The sequence below is a fragment of the Desmodus rotundus genome, chromosome 12 (assembly GCF_022682495.2).
Source record: "Desmodus rotundus isolate HL8 chromosome 12, HLdesRot8A.1, whole genome shotgun sequence".
NCBI lineage: Eukaryota > Metazoa > Chordata > Mammalia > Chiroptera > Phyllostomidae > Desmodus > Desmodus rotundus.
Genome location: NC_071398.1, coordinates 22,480,381 through 22,503,211, shown reverse-complemented (window position 1 = coordinate 22,503,211; position 22,831 = coordinate 22,480,381). Strand labels below are relative to the sequence as shown.

The 22,831-nt window shown below is 45.5% G+C and overlaps 1 protein-coding gene across 1 annotated transcript in view; it reads right to left on the bottom strand.

Moving 5' to 3' along the window:
* Positions 1–1,586: 1,586 nt before the first annotated feature.
* Positions 1,587–22,831, bottom strand: part of VAT1L (vesicle amine transport 1 like) — a 148,496-nt gene continuing 127,251 nt past the window's right edge. Inside the window, exons 8-9 of the mRNA XM_045191990.3 lie at positions 5,815–5,898; positions 1,587–4,127 (exon numbers count right to left, since the gene is read on the bottom strand). Coding sequence (XP_045047925.2) covers positions 4,029–4,127; positions 5,815–5,898 — 183 coding nt within the window. The 3' untranslated portion in view covers positions 1,587–4,028. The remainder of the gene's footprint in view (positions 4,128–5,814; positions 5,899–22,831) is intronic.

Sequence of the window (22,831 nt, the reverse complement as noted above, 5' to 3'; positions counted from 1 at the left end):
TACACTGCTCTACTCTCCGTTCCTCCAACATGCCCTTCAAAAGTCCACACCTCTGCTTCTATAAAAACATTTTGCTGTGCCCTCGATGGCTTTTAAAGGTTTGCTTCCATTACTACCGTACCTGATTATGCTGCTGAAAAGAATTTTGTTTCCTACTGCTAGACCTCTTCCCCATTCTCAGAGTTGTAGGTGAAGATGTGGATTTAGTTCAGGTTCCAGTTGTTGCTGCTGCCTGAGTGTAGATGAGAGGGTGCACTGACACTGGCCACGTGAGGCCGTGCGATTTGCACGGGGCAGCTTAGCGTTAAATGAGGACATGCGGGAAAATCCCCTGTGCTGTGGCCTTGTAAGATTTTCACTGACAATCAGTGTGACTAACTTCTACTTTGTAAACTCAGGTGTATCCATGTGGCATTTTATTGACATGGGAGTAGCTCTATTTTTTTTTTAACTTCCTGCTGAGAAATAGAGTAAGCACAATAAAACCTCCCTAATCACGAATTCCTCCTTTGTGAAGTCTCAGCCTTTGGAGATTCACTTTTGTGTATTTCTTTGATAACCTCGAGGATATTAGATCATGAAAATAAAAATGGTTGATGTGTGAGTTTTAAAGTCGGTACTGCACTGAACACTTGCAGGGGGGGCCAGGAGAAAAAAAGTGCTTCTCGATATGCATATTATTTGCTACTAAGCAAAACAAATTGACAGACATACCCTTGAAATCAGAGGAAACAAAATCCCTAGAGTTTCTAGTGACCAAGGGATGGTAATTTGAAATGCATCACATTTTAACTCAATTTGAGGCAGGAGAACATGATACAGCAGTTAACAGCATGAATTCTAGCTTGGTTCGAAAATTCTGGCCCTTGTCACTTACTAGCTGTGTGATCTTAGGCAAGGGCAAAACTGCCTTATGCTTCAGGTTTGTCACTTGTACAATGGGCTTAGTGATGAACCCTGCCTCTCAGGGCTGTTGGGGAAGGCCAGTGGATTAATATTCTACAAATGTAGATAGCTCTTTTAACAGCATATAGTAGGTAGGTGCGTTATAAGTGCCATTATAATTGTTATTTTTTAAAAGATTTTATTTATTTATTTTTAGAGAGAGGAAAAGGGAATGATAAAGAGAGGGAGAGAAACATCAATGTGAGGTTGCCTCTTGCACGCCCCCTACTAGGGACCTGGCCCGCAACTCAGACTGTGCCCTGACTAGGAATCGAACCAGCAACCCTTTGATTTGCAGGCCCGTGCTCAATCCACTGAGCTATACCAGCCAAGGCTGCTGTTGTTGTTGTTATTATTAGATGATGTTTTGGGTAGTCTTTTTAGTTAATGGTTTTACTTCCTCAGGGAAATTATGTAAACATAATTTGCTTGAATGTCTTTTTAAAGGCTTGTTTCATCTCTACCCCATATTTTCTATGTAGTCCCTAGTTCTTCATCTGGAGAGTCTTCTATCACCAGTTTTTTGTTCTTCCGTTTTTAGTCACCCATTTCTTACATTTCACTGGGGGTTAGGGAGTGCTGCTTTCCCAACAACTATTTATGTGAAGTAACTCATGCCAGGCGAGGTTATGCTATGCTGAGTACTTTATTTATATTTTTATGTAAACATAATTTGCTTGTAGGCACAATATAACAAAAGCTCTGAAGCCACAAATACATTGGACAATGTTTCAGTTCACTCCAATCAAGCTTAAGTCACAGAGAAGCCTTCATGGTTCCTTTAAGGCAAACTGAGACGTGCTTTACACCTCCTCCAGAGACGTCACCAGGGGAGAAGGTGCTCCAGGTGAGAGCGCACTGAACAGTTAATTTTGATTCTTTTTTTCCCTATCCTTTGTGGCGCAAATCGATCACATTAGTCAAAATCTGGTTTTCTCTTCTCTTCCTGTATTCCAAGGAGATGAAAGGGTTTTCTGTAACCGACCGGCATTATTTGTGATTATTTGTTACTCTTGCTAGTTGGAAAAACAGATTTGGAGTGGAATGACTTTTTACGTTTCTCCTCACACAGGCCAGCTGGGTTCCGAATGTGGAGTTCCCACGCACCTGGCCGAGGGGAACTCTGATATGCCTAGTGGCTCTTTGCTCCTCACCCTAGAAAATGTCATTTCTGTCCAGCGCGCTGGGAGTGTCACTTGGGTAGCTGGATGGAAATGGCAGAAGTGGTCTTCTTAAGACCCCATGGTCAGGGAGGGTATGGGAGAAACACGACCAATAATACAGCATTTGGCAAAGGAATCAGGATGGGACCTCGACATTTGCTCTCTAAATGGCACAGAGCTGGACAGCTGGTGAGCCCCGGGGCAGGCAGGGAAGAGGGGGTGGTGTGCTCCTGGAGATACTCTCCTCTCTCTGCACGTCGGACGGCAGTGCCCGTTCTCATCTCCATGTTTTCCTCGTACATTCACAACGAGACACTCTCCCTTCAGATAAATATTTGGCATAAATAAGTCATCACAAGCTTAGGGTGGGAAAAAGAATGTGACTGATGAGGCGACATTTGTTACAAAAGGACTTTGGAGATAAAAGACAGGTAACTGCCGAAATGCGTTCATTCCCATTACTTTGTGGAAGAGTCGGGTCTACCCTAAGGCTCATCGGTGGAGAGATCGGGCAATGTGGGAACCCTCCAATATCCTCCAGCATGTAAAGTGAGTTGGCATGCCAATTGTGTGGGCTTCTTGTGTCTCCAGTGTGGTTCATGCGTGATGGAGTCAGCCCTTTGGGACCAAAGGAGTGGGAGGAGGGAAGGAGGACCCCACCTCCACCATGGAGACATTGAGCCTCTTTCTCTTCCTGCGGGGAAACGGTTCACCTCGGCCATGCCAAGTAGGGTGGGGCAAAGGGTGGGGTTTCTTAAAAGTTTAGGAGCTAGAAAATTGAACAAGGGTGTGTAATCAAGTTTGGTCCCCAGTTCCCCAATACAGGGGTCCTGCAAAAAGTCTGCACCATAATTTTATATTTCAGAGGAGAGGAACCACATATTTGGCATGTGATACTGAACGTCAACTTTTGTACCACTAGAAATTTGTTACATGTCGAAACATGCTTTGGCAAGTAAAAGGATGCTCACTGATTTCTTTCCAAATTTGGTCTACCAGGGAGGCCTCCCCTGGAGGATCCACAGTCAAGGTGGCTGCTCGCTCCTAGGAAGTGAGTACAGCAAACTTGGCAATGCCGGTGACAAGTGTGCAGATGCAGGTGAGCCTCAGTCCTGATTGCTGAAGTAGTCCCACACGTGGCAAATTTTCTTAAAATTAAAGTACAGTACGTATGGTGGGGGAGGAGAGGATTTAGCTCATGAGATATGGTTTCAGAGGAGAAATCTCTGTGGCTGGTCCTCTAACTCCTGCTGTTGACCCATCTTTATCCTGAAAAACCACATCTGTTTCCCTGCGTTTATGGACAAGGACCAGTGGAGGGATGGAGCATCCCACCTTCTGACCATGAAACAACTGAATGAATGTAAGGAAGTTGCCTCTTACAGGGGGAGAGAGAAAGGACTACTTGGAAAGATCCTCAACTGATAGGCTCATGCAATGCTCTGGCCTACCCTCTCTCTGCCCAGCCACATTGGCACGTGCTCTCACCGGAAGCATGGGTGGCTGGCAGCAAAAAGTGTCACTGGCCTGAAGAATTCTCAGACCTGGATAGTGCTCTGTGATCACACCTTTCCATCCAAACTTGTCCATGCCTGGTCTCTTAGGCATTGGGTCTGTGGGCTTGTATTAATTGGCAAGGCTATTCTAGAACTGTCCAGAAGGACCCAAAGATGGATGGTCTTGGAACAGGGGGGAGGGGAGATGGTGATACACAGAGGGGGAGGGACATAATACTGCATGGAACGGGATTGGCACTTAATTTCAGAAAACAACAGTGATCAAAAGCTTTTTAGCTCAGCCAACTGCAGACAAACACAACACGCACTGGACTACAGGGTTTGTTCACTGGGGTGCAGAAGAGCTTCCTCGGCTGGCTCCTCTTCTTCCCAGCCGCCCTTCGTTCTTCTGGCTGGGGCCTGGTTACTGGATAAAGGGCATCCGCTCCTTGTTCTCGCTGTCACCCTCGTGGTCCTCCTCCTCTTCTCCTGCCTCACTGGTCTCCGTGCTGTCGTTGGCCATCTGTAATGCAACAGCGGACCTGTGAGAGGGCTCTGCAGCCTGACCCCCACCTTCTTCAAGCAACTGATGAAGCCACTTGACAGGACTCCTTGAAGGGCCAGGAGCTACGGTTGCCTGCTTCCTAGGAAGGCAGTGTGGTATTAGCTGTCTGGGGTTGGGCACTACAAGAAGCAGTCTCTGAGCTAAGGATTTCAGGGCAAGTAATCGGAATTTGGGAGATGATTCCTTCAAGCCTAGCCTTCCATCCCGATGGGCTATGGCCTCCACCCTCCCCAGAGGTGCTCCATATACCGATCTGAGCCGGCCCACTCTCCATCACCTCTTTGTTTCCCCAAGTCCCAGGGGGAAAGCCCTCCTGAGGTTCAGGAACAAGCCCAACGAGAGACGAGAGACGCCAAGGCAGGGTTTCAGTTCTCACCTTGCAAGGTGTGCTTCTCAGCTCCTGCTCTGATAAGAACCACCCACCCTCTCCGGGGTCAAACAGGCCTTCCTACCTGCCCTAGCACCCAGTAAGCCCTCACCTATAATGGAGACAGGTGGGACGCCAGTGCCAGCTATTGGGCTTGAAAGCAACAACCAGTCCAGGGTGTCTCTAGACCTATCTGCCTTTTATTGCTGGGGCTGAAATAGGCTTGGGCATTTGTTTAAAGAACACAGCGTAGGTGCACAGAAGACCCAGGATCCCAGCCACCTTCTCCTCCTTAACCTGGTCCCCCCGTCTGCCTCAGAACAATTGTTGCCACAGCATTTAATAAACTATATCCTTCTTGCCATCAGTCACACATTGTAAAATGCCCTGTCATGTGGCCGCCCTTTGCTGAGGGAGATGGCCATCATACTTAAACTACATCGTGGTTATAAAAGCCCAACAAACACTGTTAAAGATGCACACTGTGGACTAAACCATGCCAAACATTTTTGTTCTTTTTTTATAAATGACTGATGCAGCTCCAAGTTTAAACATGTGAGAACAAACAAACCTTCCTAAGTATTTTCTTTGTCAAATCATTCCTGGAATTTAGTGTGTATGAGACAATGTTTTATTTATATAATTCTGAGAATTTATCAATCTCCAATTTACAAACAGGGATGGAAGCCGGAGGACAAGGTAATTGCCCAGGTCACACCCAGGAGCTCAGAGTTGGACTTTGAGTCACGCAGTCGGATGGCACTTTCCGTGCTGACCCCCACACTGCACAGCCCCCCTCAAGTGGCCACTGTGAGAGCGTCCGGTGTGTGAGTTTGATGTGCTTCACTCTTGGTGAGCTCCCTGGATACAGGGGGTTTACTCCGATAAAAGAAAGCAAAATCAATGGAACCATCAGGAGGCATCTCAGAGGCAGTTGGCGCCCATCTGTTCAGTATGCGAGTGTGAGTTTATTCGATTTTTACCAGGAATTCCTCCTGTTCGTGGCAGCCGATAGATGGCACTGGTAGGTCTACCGTTTCTATCCTTTCCTGACTGCCCTCACATTGCTCTTGAAACACTCTCAAGGAGGAATTTTCCTTTCCTCCCCAGCGTTTATCTCAGTTTGTGACATCCTTCATGTGTGTGCAATTATTTGATTATCTTCGGTTGCCTTTGCCAGCCCATGAGCTGCCTGCACTTCCCTCTGCCCTAACTGTGCCTGCACCTGATCAGACTCTGTCGTGTGGGACGGGACGGATCCCTCTGCTTTTGACTCACCAGTGGAGTCGGGGTCTTCTCTACATCCAGAATTAACTTGCCAATGTTGCCTCGGTCATGGATCCGCTGCATGGCCTCCTTCACCTGAGTGACAGAAAAACGGAAGCACTAAGTAGGTGGGGCTTCTCACGAGTGTAGAGGGCCTGGAAAAACCAAGCCACTGGATGCCCACCAGAGGGCACTGTGGTTCAAGTTTAGTGGTAAAACCTGAGAAGGGTTCAAGTTTGGTTGTGGCACTCACACACTGTGATCTGTACAACTTGGTCTCCTGGGTCTAAAACATGAGGATGATAGCTCCTGAAATCAGTAAATTAAAATTTCTTTTAAAAAAGGGGTGGTGGGTGGGGGAGGAGATATTGTGGAATTCCAAGATTTACATGCTGCAGAGTAGCAGGGCACATCAGCCAGAGTAAATTTTGACCAATAAAAATACTTTTTCAGGGTCATTTCTGCCCTGCTTACCTAAATGTTTTATCACTCTGACTTACAATTTGGCTAAAATGACTCACTCCCTGGGGTTAACTAGATTCAAGAAAATTCCCATGATTCTTGGTATTGGGTGAAAATTTTGTGTCCAACCAAGTAGACATCTCCAGAGAACTAGTATTCTCCATAGAAAAGAGGACATACTGTTTCTTTTCAAGTGTTGGGGACCAACAGATGTCTCCTGGGACCCTTTATTAAATAGAAGTTTAGACCTAATCTGATTGTGCTTAGAGCATTTCATTCTGTTGCTGTGTGGAGAATGAACTGTAGGGGGTGCTGTGAGGATTCAATGACACAAGAAAAGGGCAAAAGAGAGCCCAGTGCTTGGTATGGATACCTCCCTCACATCTCTCAGTGATTTCTAAGTGGAAATGCAACATCTTCTGATTTAAAAAAAAATGTTTCAATAGATTTAGCCTAAATATTTTTCCTAAAGTCTCAGATTTTAAAATATTTTGTTCATTCAGCCCACAATACTCATTAAATGTTGCTTTGAGGCAAGATGCCATGTTTTAAAAAAATGTAAAAACTAAGCTAGGGTATCTGCCTTTGAGGAACTCAATCTGGAGCTGATGGAGCAATGTTTACTTATATAAAAACCAAAGCCATTTTCTATTTGGATAAAAACTTAACAGAGCCATTAAAATGTGTGTATTCTAATTGTTTTTCCTGGGATTTTATCCTAAAGACATAATTCAAATTAAGGGGGGGGGGTACTTACCACACAAAAGATACTCAATCATAGCATTGCTTTTAATGGCAAAACATGAAGCAACTGATATGTCACAGAAAAGGGGGATGGTTAAGTAAAACATGACTCTTACATTTATCTACTGAATGGAACCATTATATAGCTGTTAAAGTGCTAATTATAAAGAACATACAGAAGGATCCAATCCTTCATAATATTGCTAAATGAGAAGAACAAGATGCATATTTTTATTTGCATCCCCATAAATAAGCATGGACATCCTAACATAACTAGATATATCATAAAATGTTAATAGAGGAGATGTGTACCTTTTAACTCTGGTATCCAAACATAGTTATTTGGTAACAAGTTATCAAGTCTGTATTTAATATAAATTAAATGCATCTCTAAATGTAGTCTCTGGATGACCTAGCATTGGGTAGAATCAAGATCTGTGACAGACTGATAGTGTCATATGATTGTTAACTTTCTTGACCCTAGTACATAATCCAGGAGATTTCATCTATTTCTGTAGTGAACATTACTTTGCAAAGTTCTGTCCTATTTGATCATTATAACAGCTACCGTTTACTGAAAATCTTTAAATATCATGGCAGACAGCTTCTAACTGTCCTCACTTCCTAACCCTCACACCCATGTATAATCCCCTCCCTGTGACTGGGGGCTACACCTAGTGACTTGCTTCTAACCAATAGGACACAGCAGAAGTGATAGCATGTCACGTCCAAGATTAGGTTATAAAAGACTTCTGTCTTGCAGTCTCTCTCTCTCTCTGACTCCTCTTGCGTTCTTACTCTGAAGACATGAGCTGCCCCGTGTAAGCTGCCCTATTTCCATAGGCCCACAGGGCAGGGTCAATGGCCAATGAGAGAGCTTGAGCCTTGAAATGAAACCAGAACCCTGGCTGACACCTGGATTGCAGCCTTTAGAGAGGCCCTGAGCCAAAGGACCCAGCTAAGCCATGCCAAGATTCCACACCCACAGACACTGTGAGATCATAAATGTTGGTTTGAGCTGATAAGTTTTGGGGGTGATTTGTTATGCAACAACAGATAACTAATACCTTCCCACCTTGCATGTGTAACTCTTACCTTGCAAAGATATGTCATACCCATTTTACAGAAAAGTACCTTGATACTCAAAGCAATTTGCCCATAGATTCCATGGCTATCAGCCTCAGAATTGTGGTTCAAACTCAGATTTGTCAGATTTCAGAACCGATGTTTTTCCCAATTCCACCTAGACTGTATAGCTGGATTTGATTCTCAAAGGCAGGGGAAAGCGGTAGCTAACATCTCACATAATGGTTTCCCAGAATTCAGTTGTTTATTATCCCAGCAAGTCATTAAACACCTGGAAACTCCTTGAAGATAAGAAACAATTTTTAAGCTGCTTCTCCAATAAGATAGAGCCCAGGGAAACAAAAAAGGTTTTTTCCTACCAGTGAATGTGTATTGTGGTGCTAGGAAAAAAGCCCCCCTGCAGGGCTGTTCTAATCTGCATGTTTTTAGACATTTCTTCCTGAAATGAACCGAGTCCTTGAAGTCCCTTGTGTGGGGGATGGAGAAAGGGTTAGGAGTCTTTCCAGCAGATAACCAAGGCAGTCTGATCCCCAGTCATGCTATTTGAGTTCTCATCCTCTTAGCTGCTCTTGGAGATATGAGAGAGTCCTTCCGATGATAACTTAGAAAGAAGGAAACTACCATTTTCTTATCAGTTCTGTATCAGGCACAGTGTGAGGCATTTCAACATATGTTGCTTCACTTTTTTATCTGTGCACCAGCCTTTGAGGTGAGTATTAGCATTACAGTTTCACAGATGGGAAACCCAGAGATGGAACAGTCTAAGGAGTCTGTTCCAGGTCGGTGCCTGCAAGGTGGTTAGAACCAGAAGGGAACTGAATGAGCAGCTTCCCCTTTTCAGAACTCTGGGCAAAACCCAGGACAACACTCTGTGGTCTGCATCCCAACAGGGCCCTCAAATAACCCCGTCGCAGGGTAAGGTCTGCAAAAAGAAAGTTTGTTCCCGTTGCCAGTTTATAAACTACAGTGCCTCAGTAGGTGACAGCACCCAGATGGGGGGTGACAGCCTCCAGAAAGCCGTTTGTCTCTCCTGCACCTACAGAGAGAGCTTTCTAAGGCACACCTCTGCTTAGGAGCATTGTCCATCGCACTCCAGAGAAAAGTCAGCAGACCTGCGCTGGCACAGGTGGCCCTGAGCACACAGTGTGATGGGCTGGGGTGTAACGTACACACCAGATTTCTCGGACTTAATAAAAAAGAACATGGACGATCTCACTAAGAATGGTTGACATCAATTACATGTTGAAATGATATTTTAAATGGGTTAAGTAAAACATATTACTAAAGTCAATTTCACCTACTTTTTACCTTTCTGAATGTGGCTCCAGTGAAATTAAAAACTTTGCACATGGCTCACACTAAAGTTCTGCTGGACAGCACCAGACTCATTTCCAGGAGCTGACGTCTCCTGGCCTTTCTGGTTTCATTGCTTCCCCTTCTCCTCTTGTCCTCCCACTGCTGCCCCTGGAGACACATCTGGACTTCACTGGGCCTCTCAGCTCTGTGCCTCTGCAGGGACTGGGTTTTCCCCTGAGCGTCCCGGTCCTGGGGCTAGCCCAGAGTTGTCTGGGAACTCTTGATTTGCATGTGAACTCCTCTAGGAAGCTGCTCTGTGCCCCTCAGCCTTGCCCATCACAGTTCGGGCTAAGTCTCCCTTGAGCTCCCTCAGCACCTTGGGCCAGTCAGTCATGTTACCCTCCCCCGGCGGCTTGAAAGGTACTTGTCAGCCTTTCTCCTTAGGTGGCAGGTCTCTAGACCAGTGCTGTGCTGCAGCTGTGACTAAATTTCTCTAATTATCACAGATGTAAAAAGAACCTGGTGAAATTAATGCTAATAATGTACTGCAAAGTATTATTATTTCAGTATATAGTCAATATATAGTAAAGTGTTAATGAGCTATTTTACATTCCTTCTTTTTGTACTAGGTGTTGGGAATCCAGGGTGTATTCAATGCTTATATCATGTCTCAGTTCAGACTAGCCACACTTCACATGCCCCGTGGCTGTATGGGCTCATGACAACCATATGAGAGAGTGAAGCTCTAGGTGGCTGGGGAAATGGCACTAGTCTTTGGGACCCAGTGCAAAGAAGTATCTGGCATAGGGTAGGCTCTGAAGGGATGAATGAGTGAATGAATGAATGAATGGGAGCAAATGGGTATGTGGAGAGAGTGAGATACCAAGTGGCTAAGCTGCACCAAGAGGTTTCTCTCCTGTTTGTCCCACATCCCAGAGCCCCTGGCCCAGGCAGCTGTCTCTTGGTGGCCCACTCAGTGCTGCCTGGGGGCCCAGGGGCGTCTGTTCATAATCAGGGTGTGGTTCCCACACCCAGTCTGCGACTCCACTGCCGTCTGCATGGCTGGCCAGATCTGGTCTTAGTAGCTGGATTTCCCAGAACTAGGGATTCTGGGCATTCTCAGGCCATCTCTGGGGAGCTGGTTTCCCATCAGGACAGTAGGAGGAAATTTGAGTCATGTCATTCAAACACCTTAAGATGCCAGGATCCTGAGTACAGAGGCCATCTGAGCCTTTTCTGACACTTCTTGTCCTGGGGAGGCCACCTTAATACTATCCCAGGTGGATGGTGGCAGGAGATCCCAGGTGAGTCCTAGGCTCTGCTTTGAGTCGGTAATATCATTCCAGCAAGTCACTTCATCTCTTTGCCCCTCGACTTTTTGATATGTTAAGTGATACTTGCTATTCTATTCATTTGTGTACTTAGTCACTCACTACTCACCAGTGCAAAAGCCCTATTGCAGGAGCTGCGTAAAGAGTAATGGGTGAAATGGATATGCTTTCTCTGTCCTGAGAGATCACAGTTTTATTTATTAAATAGGCTAATCATAACAATAAGAATTTCACAGTTTAAAAAATGTGTTCCCGATGTGTCTATTTAGCCCCCACATGGATCACAACCTATCAGAGTTGATCCTGTACCATCGGTTCACGCTTCAGCACAGCCTGTGGACACTCCAGATGGCATTCGAGCATGAGCCCCAGGGAAGATGGAATTGGCTCAGGCTGCGTTTCGGAGGAGCAGTAGTTGTGATCATTCTCATTTCTGCCTGCCATGGAGCTCGATGAGGTGGGGTTTCTGGAAGCCTGGTAAAATGATGAGCAAACACCTACAATATCCCCTCCCCTCTAGAGGTTTATGATCTTACAGGAGACAAGGATGCATCAAAGAATGACTTAAGGCAATGTAAGATTGCCAGTTGGCAGTTCTAAGGTGGCGTCGTGAGAATGTGACGAGGGGATTTGACCTGGTTGGGAGGACTACGGAGGGCTTCTCTGGGATTTAAAGGATGACTGGCGTGTGAGAGGAGCATTCCAAGCCCAGGGAGAAGAATGTGGAAGGGGAGGCTAAAGAGAGGCCAATGGGCATGAGGACAAAGAGCAGCAGTGAATGCCGGGCAGGATGCTGGGAAGGTAGATCGGGGCCTTCGGAACAACATCCCAAAGAGCTTCCAAGTTGCTCACACCGGATCACACAACGCTAGAATATCTTCCAGTCCCTTTCTGACTGAGTAGTCAGTTCCTTCACATGTGGGTAACGAGGGTTAACGACGGTCAATGTTTGTTTGGGGTCTCATTTAATGTTTCATTAATATTCAATTTCCTTTTGAATGGTGTGTAAGGCACAAAGTCATTAGGGCAAGAATGATAGCACTTAATAATCAAAACATTGGGCTGTGCTATGAATAGTAATAAGCCTAGCCACCTAAAAGAGGAATAAAATAAAGATGAATTATTTCATGGATCACTGTGCCTATTAGATGATAAATTAAAAGATTTGAAAATAAGAAATGAGTAATACTACAATTAAGAAGCACATCTACCAAAGTCATCTGTGGAAAATTACTGATACTAACAATGGCCATCTTTGGGATTGTGTAAAATCCAAAGTGGGTATTGGAAACTAACACATTCCTTGCAGGTAGACTTGGAATCTGGAATTTCTGAGTTCTGTCAATAGCTGCAGGAGTCTAAAGTGAGTGAGCCCCCCAAGATTTTTACCTGGATGCAAGAGTGACTGCAAAAGTAAAATGTCAGGGATCGTGACCCATGCACTGGAAAGGCAGAGAAGAGATTTAAACACTCCAGTTCTTTTTGTACCAGTTGCACGTGGGATCTTTGCAATACTGCAGGGAGGAACCTCTCGTGCCCATGGAGTTCCCATAAATATGTATGTATTAAATTTGGTTACTTTCTCTTGCTAAACAATAATGCAGGGTGTAGGGTAGGATGAGACAAGAGAGGTGACAAGGGTGCAGAGTTTAAGGTGGTGCTCACCTTCAAGGTTGCACAAGTGCTGGGTCAGAACCAGAGTATGAGCACCTCCTTAAATACTGCACCCTCATCGCCTTTATTGCCCCAACTAGGTCCTGGCCCTGCAAGGCTGGCTCTGACTTTCAAAGGAAGGGGAGCCTTAAGTAGCTGTCATAAAAGAAGTATCTGCTTGGTCACAGGACAGCCAATGGGGATGCTCCAGGAGGATTTTTTAAGGGATTGCTAATATGAACACTGGCTTAGAAGAGGTCAGAACCTTTTGAGAACGAGGAAGAAGGGAAGGCAAAAAGTAGGACAGTAGGGTCGGGATGCAGTGACTGATCCTTTTTCCCTGGGTACTTGGATGACAGAGACTCTCCTGATCAAATAGGTATCATGGCCATATTCTTCAGAAATTTGCCATCCCCAATCAAGCCAAACTATATATTTTTATCCTACCATATTTTGAACTAAAGCAAAAGATGAAAAAAATCTAGTGAATTGCCTCCGCCGTTTTTTTTATTTTATTTAACAATGTTCCCCAGTGTTGGATTTGGGTAGTTGAGTAGAATTAGAGTGGAAACTCAAAGGATGCTTTATTCCAACATGTGAGTGAGGCCTGAGAGGGAAATAAAAAGTGCACGAGACACGCTCTGTTTCCTGCGGTAAACTACCTGTCATGCAGTCTGTAGACTGGACACTGGAACTGTGATGGGCACAAGAGAGGGGTTAACTGGGGATGGAAGAAGGATGAGAACCAAGGAAAACTATTGAGAGGAAGTAACTTTGAGTCTGAGATTTGAATGTCAAGTAGAAGTCGGTCACTCAGTCAAACAGGAGGACAACTGAATAATCTAAGTACATACTGCTCTACCCAGCACAAGAGCCATTGACGGCCACAGAGTGCTGTGGGCGCCGATGGTGAGTTACACTCTGAACACCCACATGAATTGCTTATGCTCCTCAGGGGTGCCAGACATGGGCTAAGCAGTAACCTGTGCTCCGGCTACTCCTGAAATTCCACGGGACAGTGGCAGAACTGGTGCAGTATAATTCCAGCTGGTTCTTTTTTTTTTTAATTTTAATTTTTTATTGTTACTCAATTACAGTTGTGTGCCTTTTCTCCCCATCCCTCCACCCCACCCCAGTTGAACCCCCCTCCCTTCCCCACCTCCACCCTCCCCCTTGATTTTGTCCATGTGTCCTTTATAGTAGTTCCTGTAATCCTCTCTCCTCACTGTCCCCTCCCTGCTCCCCCCTGACCATTGTTAGATTGTTCTTAACTTAATCTGGAAGAAAGGGAGTTATCAAGGAAGTTCTTGATATTGAATATCTCCCTGGTTCTTGATATTGAATATTGTACCCAAGTCCTCCAACCAGGGAGAGATACTCTGTATTTCTGCTTGGAGAATGCTAGTTCCTTATTAGTGACGTAACTCCCTTTCTTCCAGATAATTTTGACTTAATTTATTCACACACTAGTAACTATGCCATTCCGTGCTCTCTGAATGTTTTCACCCAGAATTGCCAGATATGAGAGTTTATGGAAGAGGCTTAGAATGAGAAGGAGCCCAAAGACCCTTCAGAGTGTTGAAGGTGCTCATATGGGTGGCCACCTTTTCAAAAGGATGACACCGAGGCCCACTGACATTTAGACAAGTCCAGTGTAGAAGGCAGAGGTGGACCTTCTTCAGGCTTGGAGAGAAAGGGCTTATTTGCAGGTGCTTGGGGCATTTTTGGCACCTCAAGGGAATTGAGATATGTTAGCTATGTCATCTAGACATAGCGGTAATTTAGACAGGTGCTAGAGTGCCTAGGGTGCAAAATTAGAGGCGGCCAACAGAGGCAGCTATGCCTGAGACACACTGTCCGGGACCTGTGGAATGGTCTAAAGTGAGGAGTGGAAGAAAAGAGTGATTGTGGAAGAGGTGTGTGCCAACAGTGTGCTCCCATAGAAAGCTGGTCCTATACCACTCTGGCTGGAGGGTGTTCTTCATAGATGCTCCCACATAGAGGGAAGGATGCAGGAAGGCTACAGCCTTTGGACTTAGCACCGTAGTGCTATGACAGTCACCAGCTGCCCATAGGTTGTATTAGGAGAAGGTGAGAGTCTCAACGAGCTGAATCTAAAAGTCAGGTAAATTTAAAGGATGAAACGGGGGGGTGTAGGGGACTTAGTTTAGTATCATCACAGCAGCTGACATATGACGAGTGCTTAGCAGGTGCTGTCACTGAGCAAGACACCTTACATGCATGATCTCATTGCGTTGCATCAACCCTGTGAGGTAAGTGGGAGTTTGTCAGACTGTCAATCAGAAGTTCATAAAAATATTCTCCTTTTTCTTCTTGAGTCCCTGTTGCTGAGAGCTGAGGAGAGCTGAGATGAAAATGAGGGTTAGCCCAAGGTTAGACAGTGAAGCATGGGGAGAAGCCAGGCTTCAAACTGAGGCCTGTGTAGCTCCAGGGCTTGCCACGCTGTTGCCAGGTATTCGAGAGTAGGATGCAACCAGGGCGCATGAGGGCTGGGAGGGATGGAGGAAGGCTGCAGGGCTCTGGGCACTGCACTGTAGAACCACTGATGGGTTTTTTCCGCTGTACTTTCATACACACCTTGTTTCCTCCTTGGTTATGACACTTCCTTCATTCTCTCTAGAAGAATTTCTCAACCTAGGCACTATTGCCATTTGGGGTCAGATAATTCTTGGTTGTGAGGAGCTGTCCTGTGCATTGCAGGATGTTCAGCAGCCTCTCTGGCCTCTGCTCACTAGCTGTCCATAGCAATTCCCAGTGTGACCATGTTTGCAGACGTTGGCAGTGGTCCCCTGGAAGGCAAAATCTCCTCCAGTTGAGACCTGCATTGTGATGGGAGCCAATTCCCCGTCTCCCTTTGTGGGCTCTTTCAGGGTGGCACCTGCCTCACCTTAGCACACACATGACACCTTGGACAGGGACTTGTCCACAAAAGACTGGGTGCTGCTCTATCCCCAGGACTGGAAGCGTGTGTGGTACACAGCAGGTGCTCAGTAACACACACACACAATATGGTCTCTGACTTCAAAATGCTGATTGGTTGGATTAGGTTTTCTCAAAGTGTGGACTGAAGGCTGTCTGCATCAAAATCACCAAGTGTGGCTTTACAGGCAATGTGTTGGCCTTACCCTTCACCTGTTTGTTGTGACTATGATTCGGGGGCTCTGAAGTATTGAACTTACCTGTGCTTCGTTTAATGAATATTGACTGTGCACCATGAGTCAGGCACTGGGCTTGGCTGACTTACAGCAGGACCGGAAGGACAAGCTCCCAGCTTGGCTGACTAAGGTCCCCTGAGGGGCTGGGTTGGTGTTTGGATATGACCCACTTTAACACTTGACTTCAATATTGTATGTTGGAAAGTGGCAGAGAGCCATAGCTACAACCCCTCCTGTTCTCAGGCAACTGAGGTGGAATCAAGCAACTTGATTTCTGCTCTGTGCATTAGGAGACCTATAGGATATTGCTTGGCCATTAGTTAAACCCACTCAGTGTCTCTATGTGGCCTCTCAGGGGACTCCGCAGCTGAGTTTTATCTGATTTGGTTCAAGGAGACGTTATGTGGGTAAGTTAGAATCAGCAGGTTACTCGGGCAACCCACCAACCATGGTGTAATGAGCCAGATTGTACTGTGATGTGAGCAGAAAAATCAGCAGAGCTGCCTGCTGGAAATGCAGTGGGAAAACCTTTTTCCCTTTTTAGGAAGGAAACAGTAGATTCTAATGTGACCCAATGGCCAGCAGAGATGGATTCCCTTGAATTAAAAAAACGCAGATTAGTGCTCTGTCAAGTGAAAACAAAAAGTCCAGAAGTAAAACTATATTTGACTCTTAACTACAACCAAGTAAATAACTGTTTGCATATGGACAAGAACCTGGAAATAATACCTTAAAAAACTATACCCAGTGTACTGCTGAAGTAATGATTCTTTTCATTTAAAAAATTACAAACACATGGAAATGTTTGCATAGTGTATTTGCTTCCTAGGGCTGGTGAAACAAGGTACATCAGGCTGGGAGGCTTAAAACAACAGACTTTCTTTAACAGTTCTGCAGGTCAGAAGTCAGAAGTCCAGGTGTCAGCAGGACAGATTCCTACAGAGAGCTCTGAGGGAACAGGTTTTCTGCGTGTCTCTCGCAGCCTCTGGTGGTGCTGGCAACCCTGTGTGTGTGTGTGTGTGTGTGTGTGTGCGCACACGAGTGATTTCTCATCTCCTCCTGTGTGTTGACTCCGCTCTCTGTCACTGCCCAGCTCAAGACCCCATCATCGCCCTCCAGGATGAGTCTTCCAGTTTCCTATTTGCTCTGTAAGGCTTGAGTTTTCCCACACTCCAGCCCACCTCCCTTCTGCTTCCAGAGCCATGATTACCGAGACAGTCCTCTGTCTTTCATGTCACAAATGCCTGAGACTGTGCTGTAAATGATCCAGTGATGGGTCATTTGCATTACAGTATCTCATTTAGTGACAGTAATGGTGACAGTGCTTTTCATGACTAACGCTGGCCGCTTAGCACATGAGCTGGGCATGCATTTTCACGGGATAGTCTGTTGCTCCTCATGAGAACCCCATGTTGCATATATCATAATCATTCTCATTTTACACAGATGGAAAATGAGGATCAGGGTGGTTAATTTCCCTGCCCGATGTCACAGACATAGTAGGTAGACAGGCGAGAACTCGAACCTAGACTGTGAAGTATTGACAGATGAAACGATGTTATGTTCTGTGATTTGCCTTAAAATACTCCAGCAAATTAAGGGGGAAGGGAGGCAACAAAGGAAATAAATTTGGCCAAATGTTAATCACTGGGGAGGTGGGGCTGATGGGTGCATGGCTGTGGGGCAGGCGCCCGGCCTTCTATTATTGCTGCTTTTGAGTATGTTTGGAATTTTCTGAAGAGTTTATGAATGTAAACTCTGAGCTGTGTTCTCCAAACAACAGCCATAACAACAGTTTCAGCGCCCAAATGCTCAGCTGTTACACCATGGTTAGGACCCAGCATATGTTCTGTGGTGATGGCATAAAGGAGCAGTTTGGCTTCCTTAGAAGCTTGGAGGTAGAGAAGTTCAAGGTGTTATTTTCTCCTCCCCAGGTAGAAAAATGTATGCACTTAACCAAATAACCCAGCTTTGTGAGAGTAATAACTTCCAGTGTTGAGCTCCTGCCCTGTGTCAGCACACAGGGAGATGGACACGCCCAGCCCCTGCCCTGGAGGAGCCCACGGGCCACGAAGGAGGGGAGGCCACTAAACGGTCAGCTGCCACAGAGCGTGGGCAGAGCTCTATCTAGGTATAAAAGAAGAGGCATGAGCCCAGGTGAGGAAATGGCTCAATATAAGAAAAATGGCCTTCACATTGGCTTTTTTTTTAAGTGGGGAGGCATTTTCCAGGAAGAGAAAAAAATGTGTGTGCGCAAGGCATGAACAGAGTCTGAAAGGGAGTGGACATCTCATCCAGGGAACTGAGAGTTAGTGGGGGGCGGAGCGCTGTGTGCCTGGGCGATATCCTGTGCCCACCTTTGTTAGCCAGGCTCTCTGCTGCAGGGGTAGGGAGCTGAAGCGGTCCTCACTTGGACGTAATCAGAGGCGTGTTGGGAAGATGACCCAGATACTGAGGCTTGTCGCCAGGTTGGGCACCGGTGGAGGAGGGGCTGGCAGACCAATGAGAATTAGGAATTAGGGATGCTGGTGAAGTGGAACTGATAAGATTTGAAGGCGGAATACAGAGACATGCTGTAAAAACCCACCTTGCCTTTAAGATCATTTCAGGCTCTGTGGAAGCCATGTAATTCCCCAAAGTGTGGAAAGATTCTCTAAAATGACCTATGTTTTTTTTTTAATATTTTTAATTGTTTTTCTATTACAGTTGTCCCAGTTTTTCTCCCTTTGCCCTCCTCCGCCCATCCCACCCCCCATTCTCACAGTCAATTCCCACACTGTTGACCATGTCCGTGGGTCATGCATATATGACCTGGTGGACATGGAGAAAATGACCCATGTTTTGAAAGATTCTCCATCAAGCAGAGATGAGGTGGAGCTAATTTGATTTATCTACATCCACTTTAATTAGCATTGGAAACAGACAACCTGGAACCTTCCTTACGCCAGTGTCTGTGTGACTCCAAAGTTTAATTTTTAATTACCTCGGCCCATTTGCAGAGGCACACAGGGGAAGCAGAGGGCTAACCTTTTCCTTCCTGCATTTCTCACTTGTCTGTTAGCTGAGTTTCTTTTCTCCAAGCACTAAGGCTAGTAGCTATTGTCTTGAGGTTGTGTTGCCATGGCAACAAAACAAAAAACAGGCTTTCCTTATAGGGGTTAAAAGTAAGTAGACAAGGGAGGTGTTGTCTTCCAGCAACTTTTCATTCCTACTCAGAGCCCCACTGCCTCAGCTGACTGGGCCACATGTAGGAGACAGAGAGACTGGGCCACTCTTCTTCCGAACTGGGGCTCACTGGGTGATCAAACTGGACTGATTCTCAAGGGTGGCTTTGGAGAATAGTCAGACCCTCTGGATTCATGAGGAAGGGTAGCTTTTGGGAGGTTCCCATAACAAAGAGTTTGGTAGAAGTTGGGGAGGTGGGTGATAATTCACTTACACCAATAAGACACTGAAGTCATATCCAGAACAAGTAATGTAGGAAATATTTGTGTTATCTTTTCAAGGTCTTTAAAATGCCTTGCAAAATCTTTAAAATTCTCTGACCTAGTAATTCCACTCTGGGAATATATCCTAAGGAAATGATCTTATAGCTGGAATAATAATAACACAAGCTTCATATCCAAAATGTGTAACAATAAAAATGAAACATAACATAGATATCCAGGAACAGGGGAACAGTTGCTATATCCATTTGTTGGAATATTATGTGGCCATGATAGTTTAAAATGCTTATAAGAGTCTATAAGAGGACCGCCCCCCCCCCCCGAGAAAAACAGGGAAAAAAAGTCTGTAAATGTTTTTACACAGTTTGATTATAATTTCTAAAAAAATGTCAAACACTCAAGCAAAAGCAAAACAAACCCCCAAAATGCACAAAGAGAAAATATTGAAAGAAAAAAAACAACAAAATATACATAAGGGTGTTGGTAGGTGATGAGAATATAGCTTTTTTCTTTTTTTAAGAAAGATTTTATTTATTTATTTTTAGAGAGAGGGGAAGGGAAGGAGAAAGAGAGGGAGAGAAACATCAATGTGTGGTTGCCTCTTGCACACCCCCTACTGGGGTCCTGGCCTGCAACCCAGGCATGTGCCCTGACTAGGAATCGAATCAGTGACCCTTTGGTTCACAGGCCCACCACACTCAATCCACTGAGCTACACAGCTAGAGCTAGATTATTTTTCTTTAAAGGGAAATATTTTAAAGTGTGTCTATTGAGTATGCTTTATTTTTACTGTTGGAAGATTTCCTGATTAAAAAAATAAATTCTGCAATCAGGAATCAGTCATGATCACTGTGAATGAGTCAGTGGTACAGATACCACAAGCCACTCATACCATTTTTTTGGGGGGGAGGGTGCTCTTCTATGTGTCAGAGCAATTCTGGGCATTGTGGGAGTTACAGAAACAAATGATACAGTGTCTTTGCCCCATGGAGTTGACTGACTAGGTCTGTGAGCTTCTGGATAGTTGTGTGATTGTGCCCTCTGAGTGGACTTTGGCTCAACCCAGACAATCTGTATAAACACAGAGCAGACAGGTCTGTGTGCTGCGCGGAGTCTATCATTAGTCTCATCAGTCTTCATTCCTGGGGATTCCAGGCTGGTTTTAAAGAAATTATCTCATGGATGAAGAAAGCTTGGGAGAGTGTTCGGTTTACCTCTGCATATGTGCAGGTAGAATTATGAGAAACCTGACCCCATCCCTTCTGCCTGGATGGTTTTCCTTTCCCACAGTTCCTCAGCCTGCAGAGCCTTGGCATGAAGAAGAGGCAGGGATATGTGCCTGTCGGCTGCCCACAGCTATGTAAGAAACTAAAACAGATCCAGAATAATAATGTGGACAAAAGTAGCTATTTGAGCTCCGATCACTGCAGGCAATATAATAGTAACAGTAATAATGATAATGGTTGTGTTGATTATTCTACAACATGCCAGCAGTAACCAGCTAACTGGTTTATAGGTATCAGCTTCCCTAATCTTCACAAGCTTGCGCATGGCAGGTACATTATTTTCTACTTTACAGATGAGGAAATTAAGGGTCTTAGAACTTAATACACACAAGGTCACATAACTAAAAAAGAAAAAAAAAACGGAAGAACGGGGGTTTGAAGATGGGAACCAGAGAACTTAAAATCTGTTCTATCACACCCACTTTCTTCTTTAGTGTTTCTCATAAGCCTGAGAAGAGTGGTGCATCGTTGCACTTCTTAAGGACGAGACAGCTGAAGGTAAGAGAGGTTGAGTAAATTTCTGGTGTCATATGGCTAGGAGGCAGCATGGGATTCTGGGGTTCAAACGCAGCCAGTGTCCATGTGACTCTAGAGCCTGCTTCCTTTTCCCTGCACGTGATGGCCCTGTCACCAGAGCATGGCAGAGTGTCAGGTAAGTATTTCATTTCTGACACAATGCTGAATTCAGTACAGAGCAGTTGCTTAGGAAGATTTGTGGAAAGGATGAGTGAGTGACATAGATGCTGAGCATCTCTAAGCAAGGCAGTGAGAGTTCGAGGTGCATCCATCCATTCCAAACACAATAATCAGCCAACCGAACAAAAACGCCCTGAGTCACTACTGAAGGAGAGTTGTGTGTTAGGTATCAGGGTGTCTGTCCACAGCTTATAACGAAAGAGGGAAACACATTTCATGCTCTGAGTGAGTAGTTTTCCTCTTCCAGAAACTAGGTGCCGCTCCATGGAGCTGCCTTACTGGGCGGTGTCTTTGAATGGCAGGCCCCAGGACAGAGTGCACGCAGGGGAGATGAAGGAAGCCCTGCTGTAGCCCCGAGAACATGGTGCCTGACTCCGCCTGGAGAGCGTGAGATTTGTTACAACCCCAGGGGCAATGCCGTGCCTGCTCAGGATGGGCTTTCTAGGGATTTCGCTCATATTCCAGCAGAATCAACACATCTTCCAGACTGACTCACCTCGTCACTAGTGGCATTTTGGGCAGAATAATTCTTGGTTGTTGGAGGCTTCCCTGCGTATTGTAGAATGTTTAGCACAATACCCCTAGTTGCTAGCAGTATTGCCCCAGTTGTGAGAACCAAACATGTCCTCAGACATTATTAACTCTCCCCTAGAGGACAGAGTCACTCTCGGTGGAGAACCCCTGCCTTAGGGGCGGCCTCAGAACCTAGAGGCTGCAGGGCAGCCAGGGCTGTGGCAAGGCGTCAGGTAAGCAAGCACAGGTGCAGACAGAGCTCTGAAGGTGCGCCATCTTTAAACAATCCTCCTTTGCTGGGTTCTGCAGTCGTGGGAGGCAAATAAGGATGGTAATCCTAATAGCTGTTGTTTGCTCTGTGGGAGCCCCTGCTCTGTGGGCCTAGAAACTTATTGCTCCTTGAGGTTAAATGACTTGCCTGAGGCCACAAGCCAGTAAGTTTCAGGTCTCTGAATTCAAACCACTGCACAGCACTGTCTACACAGATAAGTGACCCTGGGGACTCCCTTAACTTGATTCTCCTAAGTTGAGAGGGTCACTATTGGAGAAGGGGGAGAGAGGGCTGTGGATGCAAGACTCCTGTTCCCCAAAGAACAATGGCCCTTTCAAAGATTTCACTACCATCCCTGCCATTACCACTCTGACCTGTGGAGGGCGCTGCTGTCCTTCACTGTCTAAATAAGACTTAACTAAAGGCTCAGATGTAACCCACACTAATTTATTCATCTTCTGATTAAGACCATAGCACCATAGCATCCTCCCTTAGCCTCATAATAACCCTGCAGATAGAGAATAAAGAAGAGGGAATTAGCAGCAAGAGGTAAGGTGACTTGCAGAAGGAACACAGCTAACAAGTAATGAAGTTTGGATTAAAATAGAAGTTAGACTTGCAAGGCCTGGCTCTTTCTATTCTTAGATGGATGAAGTCGATGTGCAGGTTTCAAGTCCGGACCAACTGACTGAATGACTTACAGACAAGCCATGGTCGTTCACTAGCGGCAGCGTGGGGGCAGGAGAGGCGGCTGGTCTCGTTCTCAGAAGGCCTACAACCTCAGGGCAATTTTGACCTTTTGCCAGTCACTTCACTTTATTGCCTTCAGTTTCTCTTTTTCTTTTTATTAAATGTTTTTTAGATTTCAATTATTTATTTTTACAGAGGGGAAGGGAAGGAGAAAGAAAGGGACAAAAACATCAATGTGTGGTTGCCTCTCATGCCCCGTATAGGGGACCTGGCCTTGCAACCCAGGCATGTGCCCTGACTGGGAATCGACCGGTGACTCTTTGGTTCATAGGCTGGCATTCAATCCACTGAGCCACATGAGCCAGGGAAGTTGTCTTCA